This window comes from Anabrus simplex, chromosome 9, assembly GCF_040414725.1.
Source record: "Anabrus simplex isolate iqAnaSimp1 chromosome 9, ASM4041472v1, whole genome shotgun sequence".
Lineage (NCBI taxonomy): Eukaryota > Metazoa > Arthropoda > Insecta > Orthoptera > Tettigoniidae > Anabrus > Anabrus simplex.
In genome coordinates, this window is record NC_090273.1 from 20,679,305 (window position 1) to 20,694,397 (window position 15,093).

At 43.3% G+C, this 15,093-nt stretch overlaps 1 protein-coding gene across 1 annotated transcript in view; it reads right to left on the reverse strand.

Annotated features, from left to right (window-relative positions):
- Positions 1-4,177, reverse strand: part of LOC136880833 (DNA-binding protein D-ETS-6-like) — a 105,290-nt gene extending 101,113 nt beyond the window's left edge. The window contains exon 1 of the mRNA XM_068229244.1: positions 3,934-4,177. Coding sequence (XP_068085345.1) covers positions 3,934-4,177 — 244 coding nt within the window. The remainder of the gene's footprint in view (positions 1-3,933) is intronic.
- Positions 4,178-15,093: the final 10,916 nt, after the last annotated feature.

Consider the following 15,093-nt stretch of genomic DNA (forward strand, 5'->3'; position numbering starts at 1 on the left):
CGTAGCACTATTAAGGGGAACAAAACAGAAAATATCGAATTTCTCCGTTGATATTAGCTAATCGAAAAAAATGTATACAATAAAACTTGTGCTGTAGGCCTATATAATTTGCGATCTCTTGTATGTTTTTACCTTACGATGAATATCACAGAGATATTTGCTATTATTTACACCTTCTACAAACTTCCACATATCTCCCGAAATATTAGTTACATAACAAAAGCCACAGAAACTCCAATTTCAACTATTTATGTCCGATACATTTTTACTGTACAATAAGAGAGAGATTCACAAATTTAGAGTTTTAGTACAAAGTTCTATCAATGCTCAACATTGCTGACGTGGAACTATCGTTCATTCGGTATGGTAAAAGTTAACAGATTATGATCGTTGTTGTTATGATTGTAAAATACAACAGTCCATATTGGCCAGGAAGATGACCGTCGCAATGAGGAGGAAATCGTAATAGAACGATCACTCGAAGAATAAAGGAAAAAGAGGTGGAAATGAGAAACTCTTGACGTCGAATGCCGTAATATCGCCGAGCAAGTCCCAAGTCCTTAAAACTGGTCAGCTGTAACTTTACCCTGACCACTAGTTTGTTGTTAATTGAGCTGCGCCCCGTCTCCTATGCTGGCTCTCATTTGATGGAATTACAAGAACGAACTCTTCAGTGACGGAGAGATAACAGGTAGTTTAGTGTAGAAATTTGTAATTAATTCGTAATTAATCTGCCGTATGTTTTCCAGTCTGTCAGATTTGAAGTCCACCAGTAATTTAGTATATTCTATAGGGGAACTACCATTTACTTTATGATACAGCAATCTTAAAAATCATCCCCTTGATCACGCCTTGTGTTCCAGATAACACTAGCCTATTCTAATTTATAACGTGCTGCAAGAGACGGATACAGCAGCCTATATCTCACTCTGGAGTGGCATGCCGTATCTGGCAAATGTTTGGTTTTAGTTTAAGTAGTTTGGGCAAAAAGGTATGAGGCAATCTGACGCAACATTTGAGTAACATTGGCAGGACACACAATGAAAATTAAGACTCGGATGTAATGCAGGAAAATTTCCACTTTATTCAGTTACCCCTACATTTAATACAATCACAGTATGTTGACGTTATCTAGAAAGTAGCAGTGGAAGTTCTAAGAGTCTGGTTTTAGTCTTAACATTAGCTCGTTTCTCCTCACAGGCCGCAGGCAGCTCGAGTTCGGCGAAGTTGAAATGTCAGTGAGTCAATTCTGGCGGCGCTTTGCTGTGACTCAGGACTAACTCAGCTGCTCACCGTTACATGTTGTTCTCGTATTATCTGGCCAGGAGAGTTATTTTGGTGAATACACTTCCAAGCAACTACTTCACTCATTCATAGATCAAGCTGTGAATCATTCACTGGGAGGCTGTGCTCATGTTCATTGAGACTCTTGTGTAACGTCGCTGTGATTCACAACATTTAGTAAGGCTTGAAGAAAACATTTCCACGAAACCTCTCGTTCACGCTTAGCTCTTTTTATTGACCCCCACGTATTTTGATTTTAGCCTGAATTTCTCTTTGTCACGAGGAAGTGAATCAGACCGTAGTAAAAGGGCTGAGTGAAGGGATTATTCATTCATACTTGTTCACTAGTGCATGTTGACCGATAATATCCCACATTGTGTCCGTGAATCATTGTATTACACACTCCGGCCATTCAGTTTTAATGCCAAGGTTACTGAAGTGTCTGCCATCATCTATAATAATAGTTTTCTCGTCTGCCACAACTTCTGTTTTATATGAAGAGTAATCCACGGCTGGAGTGCGTGTTATGGCCTATAGACCGGGCGATCGCTACATCATTTGACATCCGCGACAGCTGATTTGGCACATCTTCCTTGAACACGTATGGACAGTAGCCAAATTCTGAGAACACCTCGAAACACATACACACGTCGGTTCACTGTGAATGAACAGTAGACTTACTGATAACCAAACAAATTATATAAAATAGGCATGAGCCTAAGCTATTAAGATTAAAAAGTAAAGATTTCCTAATCCACCGTTTCCAAAAGTGAAACAGGAGGTTTCTTGATTCATTAGATCGATCTTGTGCAAAATTAGTAAGGCACACGAATTTCTTCCCACGAAACTTCTTCGTTTGCCATACTGAGGAAGAAGTCAGTTAGGCGTAATTTCTTATCCACGTCACCATATGTTAGAGCACAAATAGTAAGACTAATATTAAAATCATTACACTATTTTTAAACAAATATGATTTACATTTTTCTTTACTTTACCTATTTCTAATGATACTTAAATAACTAAAGTCCACAGTAAAGAAGTTATTGGAACAATCTGACCTACCCGATTGCCTTACAATTATCTTTCAAATAACCCTTGTAAATACAGCATTTCAAAGACGTATGATTACATACAGTATCTTATAACCACAAATCACACACTCTTATCAATGGATTGTAAAATTTACTCTTGAAACTCGCCTTAAAATCTGGTATAACATATCTAGGCCTAATTTGTAATTTGTGGATCGTATTTTCCGCGACACTTCACACGACTTTAACAATTTCTTAGTTGAGAGAAACATCACAAGTGCACCCCTTAACAGTTCTATGTGGAGAATATACGAACACTGTTGATTACAGATGGAAATGGGGTCATACTTACCGTACGGCAACTTGCATCTGCGCAAGACATGGCTGCGCTAAAATCATTGCTCAGACCGGGCCAACACCGAATCGAAATGCGATGCTATACTTTCAGCGGAGTGGAAAAACACACTGTTTCTATCGTGAACCTATCTATTCCAATACACGTTATTGTAGTTCGCATAAGAAATAAAATGTCTATGTAGAAATCAAAATAAAAAAGGAAATATGCACCGCAAAAATGTCGTTTTATAGTATAGGCAACTAATAATAATAATAATAATAATAATAATAATAATAATAATAATTCTGCCGGGCTGAATGTCTTACTGGATAGTACAGCACTGGCTTTCTGATTCCAAGTTGGAAGTTAAATTCCACTTCAATCCGGTAATACTTTAAGGTGCACAAATAAGTCAGCCTCATGTCGCTAGATTTATCAGCAGATAAAAGAACTCTTGTGGGGCAAAATTCTATCACCTCGGCGTCCGAGAAAACAGTTAAAGTAATTAGTACGACGTAAAACTAACAAAAGTATTATCACAAGAAATATATAGGCCTAGTTATGATTAACTTATTTAAAAAATTAAATGAGATAATACTGTTATTGTTTTTAGTCCCACTAACTGTTTTTGCGATTTTTTGAGACGCCGAGGTACCGGAATTTTGTCCCGCAGGGGTTCTTTTATGTGCTAGTAAATCTACCGAAACGGGGCTGACGTATTTGAGCACAGTCAAATACCACAAAAATGAGCCAGGATCGAACCTGTCTACTTGGGCTCAGAAAGCCAGTGCCTTAACCGCCTGAGCCACTCATCCCGGCAATGTAATAAAGAAACACAGAACACAAATACACACCGTATCCCTATTTTCCCTTTACATAATTACGGTTTCCGGTCTTGTCCATAAATGCAATTTGTAATTATTTGCGAATGTTGGTGGAACTCACTTTTTACTTTGGAATAGGACAGGATATAAAAAAAGTTTAGCACAAACACCCAGTTCATGAGCCCCCGGCTGGGAGTCGAGCCGGGGGTCCTCTAAACCGAAGACCGTTATATTAACCGTTGAGCCAAGAAGTCGGACACACTGTAATAGCACTCTGTATCCGGTTTGGTAACATACAACACTCGCATATATTGCACTGTGCAAAGATCGCTCTGCAGCCGAAACTACCGCACACGCTTACGAACACACGGAGTAAGGACTTGAGAAATCCCATTGAAAGTCCACAAGCAAAGCACAAGAGGTGACAAAGAAGATCCCTTACAGGATTTGTACTCACCGGTAGGAACCATCACGAGGTCCGAGGTGTCGTCCGACTCCGGCTCGTTCTCGGACTCGGGGGTGGCAGCGGGGGCGGCTGGACTGTCCGGGGTGGCGCGAGCCGCCTCCATGTCGTCTCCAGCATCCTCGAAGAAGAGGGTCCGGATAAGCGCGGGTAGGTCTGTGGCTATGTCGGTCTCGCCGGTAGCCGGGGACTGCGGAGGCATGAGCAGGTCCAGGTCTGAAGCCGCACGTTGCCTCATCGCACGAGAGAATGACGTTACGATGGCAGCGGCCCACACACGGCCCGCGAGCCCCCACTCCGCGGACCAGGAGGGGTGCTCTGCTGCACTTGTTCAGCAACATTGTTAACAAGCAGCATTACCGCCTCTCCATCACTAGTCTTACCAGATCCGTCACAGTTATCTCGTTAAAATAATAATAATAATAATAATAATAATAATAATAATAATAATAATAATAATAATAATAATAATACGAAGCACATTTTGGAGGGGGCAAGAATATTTCATCATATTTCAATTTATTCACGAACTTTCTTTCCTTCTTAATCCGTTTACCCTGCAGGGTTGGTTTTTACCTCGGACTCAGTGAGTGATCTCACCTCTACCGCCTCAAGGGCAGTGTCCTGAAACATGAGACTTTGGGTCAGGGCAATACAACTGGGGAAGAGGACCAGTACCTCGCCCAGGCGGCCTCACCTGCTATGGTGAACAGGGGCCTTGTGGGGGAGATGGGAAGATTGGAAGAGGCAGGCAAGGAAGAGGGAAGGAATCTCCCGTGGTATTTGCCTCGAGGATAAGTGAGAAACCACGGAAAACCACTTCGAGGATGACTGAGGTGGGGATCGAACCCACCTCTACTCAGTTGACCTCCCGAGGCTGAGTGAACCCCGTTCCAGCCCTCGTACCACCTTCCAAATTGCGTGGCAGAGCCGTGATTCGAACCTGGGGTGGCAGCTAATCACACTAACCACAGAGGCGGACTCTTCACGAACTCGCTCGCCATAAATAACCATCTTTTTCGCTTTGAGAATGGCAATTTTATGATCAATCCAGTATGAACACCAAAGCAGCTGTTCCCCTCTTTCTTCATGTAAGGAACCTGGGAAATCGTTTTCATTCATAAATACAGCTTCACAGACACGTTCCATATCACTATCGGATCTAAGTAAACCCCAAACCGCATCGCACTGTAGCCCCGAAAGACCGCGGCCTACCAAGCGACCCGCTACTCAACACGAAGGCCTGCAGATTACGAGGTGAAGCATGGTAAGCGCGACGAATCCTACCGGCCGTTATTCTTGGCTTTCTAGACCGGGGCCGCTATCTCACCGTCAGATAGCTCCTTAATATAAATCACGTAAGCTGAGTGGACCTCGAACCAGCCCTCAGGTCCAGGTAAACATCCCTGACCTGGCCTGAAATCGACATGTGACAATGGACCGGAAGTGGGACCCCCCCCCCCCCCTCGCTCCATCTTACAGCAAATGTGCGCCTGATTCATACACACATTGCATTTGGGAGAGGTCCCTGTGGCAATACCTGCTTCCAGCGAGATTAAATTAAAACATACATTACAACAACAAAACAAAACATCACATGCATTTATAACAAAACAAGTTTCATGAAAACAAAACAACAGAATAACAAATAAATACATTAAAACCCAAGAAGTCGACCACTGTGGTGTAGTGGTTAGTGTGATTAACTGCCCCCTCCCCCAGAAGGCCCGGGTTCGATTCCCAACTCAGCCATCCTCGAAGTGGTTTTCCACTTCTTCTCCAGGCAAATGCCGCGATGGTACCTAACTTAAGACCATGGCCGCTTCCTTCCCTCTTCCTTGTCTATCCCTCCCAATCTTCCCATCCCCCACAAGGCCTCTGTTCAACATAATAGGTCAGGTACTTGTCCACCTCCACTGCCCTTGAGGCGGTAGATGTCGGATCCCTCGCTGACTCCGTGGGAAAAACCAACCCTGGAGGGTAATCAGATTAAGAAAGAAAGAAAGAAAGAAAGAAAGAAAGAAAGAAAGAAAGAAAGAAAGAAAGAAAAAACCCAGGAAACAAAAATTACATGACAATTAAATGCCATAAGTGTAAGGAGCACTATTCTTCTTCTTCTTCTTCTTCTTCTTCTTCTTCTCCTTCTTCTTCTTCTTCTTCTTCCTATTCTTAGCCATTTTCCCAACATACGGGGTCGGTTTCTCGGGTCACTCTCTTCCATCATTGTCTGTCTTGGACGCTATGCTTGGATATATCATGTTGTTTGTTGTTTCAGGTTTTTTGAAACACGAGCTTTCCATCTCATTTTCTGTCGCCCCATCGCTGAATTCCCGTCAACCTCCAGCCGGTCGACTCGTTGTGCGACAGAAGTAGTCTTTGAAGATGCCCGTACGACCTCACTCACTTTTCTTGAAGCTTTTCTCAATGGGAGTAACTGGCAGATAACATCCAGTCGTGTTTCCCCACAAGCCCCTGTACACACATTTTTGCGACATGGAATTCTCCTCATCTGTACTTTTTGTAGCCCAACATTGAGCGGCACGGTTGGGCGCACTATCATTTTATATATTTTGCCTTTAAGGTGGAGAGGCATTTCCCTGTCGCAGATAACTGATGTAGGTGCTCGTCACGTTGACCATCTACATTTTATCCGGTTGGTGACAATGTCTCCATCAGTCTGCACCACACATCCAAGATAAGTGAAGACGCTGGTTTGAATGATCTTGTTATCATCAAAAAGCAGACCTGCACTTATCTGGTCATCTATCAAAAAATTGCAATGCATATATTCTGTGCTAGCTCTGATGTTATTTCACGCATTTTCCTCAAATTCTTCCAGGTGTTAAATCTGTCTCGAAGTGCACCCACTTATGTTTCAAATAGCTGACGCACGTGATATGCCCACGACTTGCTATGCCCCTTATTGGAAGTCAGGTTTCGAACTCATCCAGATATGTGATAGTTTCGTTATTAATGGTCAAAAGTGGAAATTCCAAGAAAGGGATGGAAACTGGGCCCCTCAGAGGTCTCATATATTTTCTAGATGTTCCTACAATATAAATACATCACGAAATAGGATAGTAAAAAAGATCTTCATATAAACCCAGTGAATCAGACTATTCCTTACAAGATTACCCTAGTATTAGCTCTCTACGTGTAAATATTTTATACATTTGTTGTTAAATACTGTATAGCATGTGCACTAAAGCAGATAATATCATTGCTATTGAATTTGATACTCAGTCAGTTTCGAGGTGAATTACTTCGTTCAGCTAGACACACACACATTTTAGTTATTCATAAAGTTACTAATGAACAAATTTCTGAAATCAATTGCTAGTATAAAACAGAACAGAATACTCTCATCCCCTGAAACTTGACAGAGAGTGATATACAGTATGTATTAAATTAACCTTCTTACAATTATTTGACTATTGCTACGCTGAATATTTTAAAGCCAATAATTTTTATATTCATTGCACAAATGATCGTCCCTTTTTTCTTTTCACATTTTTTCGTCCTGATGTACTACAGTTCTACATATTCTGCTTCACTCTTTTACTTAGTGCTAATTTTTATTTCCTTTTGCCACATATCTGTTAAAATCTGGTGTAATCCACTCTCTATTTAATAGTTTAACAGTTGTACAGAATTTTTCTCTCTTTCTATTTTTGTTTTATATTCACTACCCAAATATTTACCTCTAAGTGCATCAGTTCTCCTGCACACTCTCAATAGATGTGCCTCTTCGAATGTTTATCCACAAAATAAATAATGTTTTCGTTATGTTTCTCTCCCTGACCCTTATTTTTATATATCCCCAATAGCCACCATACTATACCTCCTTCTTCTCTGTTTGAAAGACTTCCTTTCCTCATTGACAAATTTTGGATACATTCACAGAATTCCAATAATGTTCTTTCAGTTCCACATTCTGCCATAATCATCAGCTTCTCAATACTTTCCACTCTAATCGTTAGTCTCTTGCTGAATGTCTTATCTTTGTTCTGAATCTCTTTACCCCAGCAGTTTCCCATTCCTATTCTGTCGAGTATCCTTTTCACTTGCGTTAATCAGTAATCATTGTTTAAATGTTTCATATGGCGTTGATCCGCTGGGTTCCGTGGTTCAAATCCCGGTCAGTCCATATGAGATTTGTGCTGGACAAAACGGAGGCAGGACAGGTTTTTCTCCGGGTACTCCGGTTTTCCCTGTCATATTTCATTCCAGCAACACTCTCCAATATAATTTCATTTATTCTGTCATTCATTAATCATTGGCCCAGAGGAGTGCGGCAGCCGGCACGATTCCTACCCTCGCCGCTAAATGGGGGCTTCATTCATTCCATTCCTGACCCGGTCGAATGAGTGGAAAAAGGGTGTGAATTTCCATGGTGTTAATGTCCTAAATTCAATATTTCCCTCCCTTCTCCCCTGCCTTAATCTTAACAAGTAATTTCATTAATTACTAATTAAAACATTTTCATTCTTCTACACTTCCCTTCGAAACAAGGAATAATGTACCTTATTCTTCACGAAATGCATATTATAACAAATAAACGCAGTCATGGGTCAGTGAATATAGTATACAATCTTTTTCTGCAGATGATATTATACTCTATGGTTAATAAATAAGTTGCAGGATTGTGAGCGACTCGAATAAGACCTTGACAAAAGTTGTGAGATGGACATCAGACAATGGTAAACAGGGTGAAAGTCAGGTTGTAAGTTGCATCAAGACGTAAAATGTGGCCAGGCTGAGTGGCTCAGACGGTTGAGGAGCTGGCCTTCTGATCCCAACTTGGCAGGTTCGATCCTGGCTCAGTCCGATGGTATTTGAAGGTGCTCAAACACTTCAGCCTCGTGTCGGTAGATTTACTTGCACGTAAAAGAACTCCTGCAGGACTAAATTCCGGCACCTCGGCGTCTCTGAAAACCGTAAAAGTAGTTAGTGTGACGTAAAGCTAACAACACTATTCTTATACACGTAAAATCCTCTCAGTATTAATTACTGTGTTTATGGGGTGACTGCTCCTTATGGGGAACACTGTAATTTTTTTTTTTTTTTGCTAGGGGCTTTACGTCGCACCGACACAGATAGGTCTTATGGCGACGATAGGATAGGGAAGGCCTAGGAGTTGGAAGGAAGCGGCCGTGGCCTTAATTAAGGTACAGCCCCAGCATTTGCCTGGTGTGAAAATGGGAAACCACGGAAAACCATTTTCAGGGCTGCCGATAGTGGGATTCGAACCTACTATCTCCCGGATGCAAGCTCACAGCCGCGCGCCTCTACACGCACGGCCAACTCGCCCGGTAACACTGTAATTACTCAGGTGCTAATGTAATTGAAGATCTTCATTGGGGTAATTACAAAACGGGATTGTAAATAAAGGTTGCAGATGAGGGTACTTAGGAGTTGTAGTAAGACCCTAACTAGAGTATGGTTCCAGTGTATGGGACCCTCACCACGATTACTTCATTCGTGAACTAGAGACTATCCAAAGGAAAACAGCTCGATTTGTTTTGGGTGATTTCCGACAAAAGAGTAGCGTTAAGAAAATGTTGCAAAGTTTTGGGTGGGTAGACTTGGGAAAAAGGAGACGAGGTGCTCGACTAAGTGGTATGTTCCGAGCTGTCAGTGGAGAGATGACGTGGAATATATCATATAATAATTTCGTGTGGCTATGTCTAGTCCTTGTAAGGCACACCCTCCGATGAGGGTGGGCGGCATCTGCCCTGTGTAGGTAACTGCGGGTTACTCTGGTGCAGGATAGTGTTATGTGTAGTATGTGAGTTGCAGGCATGTTGAGGACAGCACAAACACCCAGCCTCCGGGCGATTGGAATTAACCAATGAAGGTTAAAATCCGCGACCCGACCGGGAATCGAACCCGGGACCCTCTGAACCGAAGGCCAGTACGCTGACCATTCAGCCCACGAGTCGGACTGGCGTGGAATGACATTAGTAGACGAATACGTTTGAGTGGTGTCTTTCAAAGTAGGAAAAATAAAGTTGGAATTCAAGAGGAAAAATTTGGGCAAATATTCGTTTATAGGTAGGGGAGTAGACTTGAAGTATCGGTTATGATATCGATTGAGAGGTTTAGAATGAATATCCAGAAGCCCTACACCTGTACGTCTGAAATGCCACAAACTTTTTGTCATCTTCTATTTGGTTGTCCCATTTTTAGAAAGAAGTAGATATGAAGTAGTAATGCACTTAAATATGTGTGATATACAATATCAATCACCTTTAAAAAGTTACTGTTATAATGCGTTTGCTAAATTTCTCTATTTTACTTCGTATTTACGCGTCCTGTAGCTTCCGTGGGTCAGGCGGCAGCGCGCTGGCCTCTCACCGCTGAATACCGTGGTTCAAATCGCGTTCACTCCATGTGAGATTTGTGCTGGATAAAACGGAGGCGGGACAGGTTTTTCTCCGGGTACTCTGGTTTTCCCTGTCACCTTTCATTCCAGCAACACTCTCCAATATCATTTCACTTCATCTGTCGGTCATTAATCATTGCCCCAGAGGAGTTCGACAGGCTTCGGCAGCCGGCACGATTCCTATCCTTGCCTCTATATGGGGCTTCATTCATTCCATTCCTGACACGGTCGACTGACTGGAAACAGGCTGTGAATTTTCTTTTTCTGTTGTTGTTGTTGTTGTTGTTGCAAATTCCGGATTATGTGCTGACAAAGCCGAAGCATTGGATAATCTAAAGTGTGTTACAAAATCAACATCATCGTACAGTAGTCCTTAAAGTATGTAAAGTGTTCTGTAACCCACCTAGGACGTTGTACTGCATACTCATCGTCTGCCCCTTGTTAGTACCATTTTCTCTTTCATTATCAAAATATTCCACACCCCACTCGCATACGAATCACCATTTCTTAAAGACGATTATATTAGTTCTTCCTATTTTACCGCTATTTGTTTTACGTCGTGCCGAAATAGATAGGTCTTATTGGCGACGATGGGAGAGGAAAGGCCTAGGAATGGGAAGGAAGCGGCCGTGGCCTTAATTAAGGTACAGCCCCAGCATTTGCCTGGTGTGAAAATGGGAAACCATGGAAAACCATCTTAAGGGTTGCCGGCAGTGGGGTTCGAACCCACTATCTCCCGGATGCGAGCTCACAGCTGCGCGCTCCTAACCGCACGGCCAACTCGCCCGATCCTATTTGACCAATCTGTAGGGACGCCATGACCTTGACGTCGGTGTGCGGGCTTGTGTGCTTGTTGAATCCGAGGGTTGTGCCATCTCAGGGCCAGACTAACAAGGTGTTCGCCGAGTTGTCAAGACGCGTCTGTGTTCTTTATTCTTCATTCCAATGTCTTTCCTTACTTCATTTCTCTTACTGTCCAGCCAGCCTTTCCGCCTCGGGTAGTGAGGATGTAAGGAGGTTTATACCTCCCCCAGCCACAAGTTCCGGATCGCGATGAGGTGATGCCCTGTGGGTGGGGGCAGTATAGTAACGCCTACGGCATCCCCTGCCTGTCGTAAGAGGCGACTAAAAGGGGCCGCAGGGTCTCTCAACTTGGAGTGTGGATTTACGACCATGGAGCCATTTAGCTGAGTCCTGGAATTGCTTCCAGTTACTTGTGCCAGGCTCTTCACTTTTATCTATTTTATACGACCTCCCTTGGTTAACTCTTGTTCTTTTCCTACCCCGACGGTATTAGGTATCAGAACCTAGGGAGTCTTTCATTTTCACGCTCTTCGTGGCCCGCGTCTTTCTTTGGCCGATACCTTCATTTTTCGAAGTGTCGGATCCCTTCCTTTCTTTCTCTCTGATTAGTGTTACATAGAGGATGCTTGCCTAGATGTACTTCCCCTTAAAACAATAATCACCACCACCACTCTCCGGTAAATGTTTAAACGGAGATAATTTTTGTTGGTGAATACAAATTTAACTGTTATCTCTGTTTTCTTATCTCAAACCAAAGCTGAACGTCTCTGTAGTGTAGAGCTTAGTGTGATTAGCTGCCACCCCAGGAAGCCCGGGTTCAATTCCCGGCTCTGCCATGAAATTTGAAACGCAGTACGAGCACTTGAACGGCGTTCACTAAGCCTCGGGAGGTCAACTAAGTACAGGGGGGCTCGATTCCCACCTCAGCCATCCTCGAAGTGACTTTCCTTGGTTTCCCACTTCTCCTCCAGGCAAATGCCGGGATGGTACCAAACTTAAGGCCTCGGCCGCTTCCTTCCCTCTTCCTTGTCTACTCCCTTCCAATCTTCCCATCCATCCACAAGGCCCCTGTTCAGCATAGCAAGTGGGGCCGCTTGGGTGAAGTACTGGTCCTGCTCCCAGTTGTATTCCCCGACTCAAAGTCTCACGCTCCAGGACACTGCCCTTGAGGCGGTAGAGGTGGGATCTCTCGCTCAGTTCGAGGGAAAAACTAACCCTGGAGGGTAGACGGATTAAGAAAGAAGGAAGGAAAGAAAGAAAGAAAGAAAGAAAGAAAGAAAGAAAGAAAGAAGACGAAAGCTTTTATTCGCGTTCGTAATAGCGCCTTAGTGAATACAACTATACCAGTTGTAGTTACTCTTGAAACAATAATCACCACCACCACCTTATAGCTATTTCTCTTTGGAATCAAACACCGTTTTTCCACCGTCACAAAAGTGTACAATAACAAGACGGCCTTGATTTGTACAGAATGTGTTAGTATTGTGTAGTCTGTGCGCAGTCTCGCAACACCCGCGAAATATTACATGTAAAAGTAGAGGTACGTAAAATTCTGTCTTATTCATTAGTCATTGTCTCTGCAGATATGTATAAATGCATTGTACCCTAGGGAATAGCATTGGCTAATTCGTCATCAACACAATCAGATTATTCTTCTTCTTGATTCGTTATAAAGCACAACTAATGAGCGCGTCTGAACTTCTTAGCACTTCTTTTCTTCTTCCCTTCCCAACATCTCTTCATCCTCTCGCTGTGTTCTTTTTTAAATTTTTCAGTCCATTCTGCATTTAGTCGGGTGGGCTTTACAGAAAATTTGTGCTTGTGAAGTAAAGTTCTGAATTTTATTCTATCTTGAATGCTTTCTTCATAAATGCCAATTTCATCTTTACTGACATCTTTTAGCCAATTATCGTGATATTTCATTCATAAGGCTAAGTTGAAAGTTTTCTTTGTGAGCGTGTTATTATCCATTCTATGTAAGTGACCATAAAATTGTAATCGCCGTTTCCTGACTGAATCTGTAATTTTTTCTCTAGCTTGATAGATTTAATGTGATTTCTTTTTCATCCAAATTCCATTTTCGCATTTTTTTACACATTGCTTTAAATCGCACCGACATAGATAGGTCTTATGGTGACGATGGGACAGGGAAGGTTAGGAGTGGGAAGGAAAGAGCCGTGGCCTTAATTAAGGTGCAGCCTTGTGTGAAAATAGGAAACCACCATGGCTGCTGACAGTGAGGTTCGAACCCACTATCTCCCGAATACTTGATATTGGTTGCACATAAGCGACTGCAGCCTTCGAGCTCGGTAACACAATCAGAAATAAGATTGGTTTTCTTCTTTTTATCCTCCTTCTTCTTCTGCCGTTTTTCGCACACTCCGGTAGGGTTACGAATGTGAAGTGTGCCGTTTTCTTATGGTCCGATGCCCTTCCTGATGTTAATCCATTATGGAGGGATACAGTCACAATTTGTGATGGTTGACGGTTAGATGATGTACTGTATGTGTGTGTTTGAAGGGGAGCCGGACCCGCTCCCTAGGGGGAGCCAGTCTGCCTCGTGAGAGGAGGCCATGGGTTCGATTCCCGGCCAAGTCAGACATTTTTGACATGATTTGTGGGCTGTTCGAGAGCTGGTATGAGAAGAATTGATGGTGAGATAAGGGCCTTGGCCTAGACATATTATTATAGGTGGTTGATAAGTCACTTCCTAACCGAGCGAGTTGGGCACGTGGTTAGGGTCCCGTAGCTGTGAACTTGCATTCTAAATGTGGTACGTTCGAATCTCACCATCTTTGTCCGTTTACTCTCCATGGTTGATTCTTCCCTCTAACTCAGCGAAGGACCCCACCTCTATTGCCTAAAGGGCAGTGTCCTGCAGCGTGAGACTTTGGGCCGGGGGATACAACTGGATACGAGGACCGGTACCTCGTCTAGGTGGTCTCACCTGCTATACTTAACAAGGGCTTGTAGGGGGGGGTGGGAAGATTTAAATGCATAAACAAGGAAGAGGGAAGGAAGTAGCCATGGCCCTAAGTTAGGTAGGCCTATATCCTGGCATTTGTCTGGAGAAGTGGGAAACCATGGAAAACCGCTTCGAGGATGGATGAGTTAGGAACTGAACCCCCCTCTACTCAGTTGACCTCCAGAGGCTGAGAGGACCCCGTTTCAGCCTTCGTACCAATTTTCAAATTTCGTGGCTGAGCCGGGTATCGAACCCGATCCTCCGGAGGTTGCATCTAATCACCTAACCACTCCACCACAGAGGAGGATATTTTTAAACATTGGTTTTACGTCGCACCGACACAGATAGGTCTTATGGCGACGACGGAGTAGGGAAGGGTTTGGAGTGGAAACGAAGCGACGTGGCCTTAATTAAGGCACAGCCCCAGTATTTGCCTAGTTTGACAATTTGAAAAGGACGGGAAAGGTAGCAGCCATGGCCTGCACTAAGGTACAGCCCCAGCATTAGCCTGGTGTGAAAATGGGAAACCACGGAAAACAATCTTCAGAGCTGCTGATAGTGGAATTTCCGAGCGAGTTGGCAGTGCCATCTTCAAGGCTGCTGACAGAGGTGTTCGAACCCACTATCTCCCGAACGCAAGCTTACAGCTGCGCGCCCCTAACCGCACTGTCAACTCGCTCGGAAATTCCACTATCAGCAGCTCTGAAGATTGTTTTCCGTACTTTCCCATTTTCACACCAGGTTAATGCTGGGGCTGTACCTTAGTGCAGGCCATGGCTGCTACCTTTCCCGTCCTTGCGTCGCCGAAAACCTTTGATGTGTTCGGGCGGCGTTAAACAGGTAGCAAAAGAAAGTGGCTACTTGTTTTTAAATGGTTGGGGTTTTCGGTTTGTAAATTGATTTTGTTGAATCTCGATGTTTTGTATCATTCCGCACAAGCCGGAAGATTATCGACGCATTTTCTTAAGCGAAGTGTTACGTTCGTGACTGCTGCCTGCGA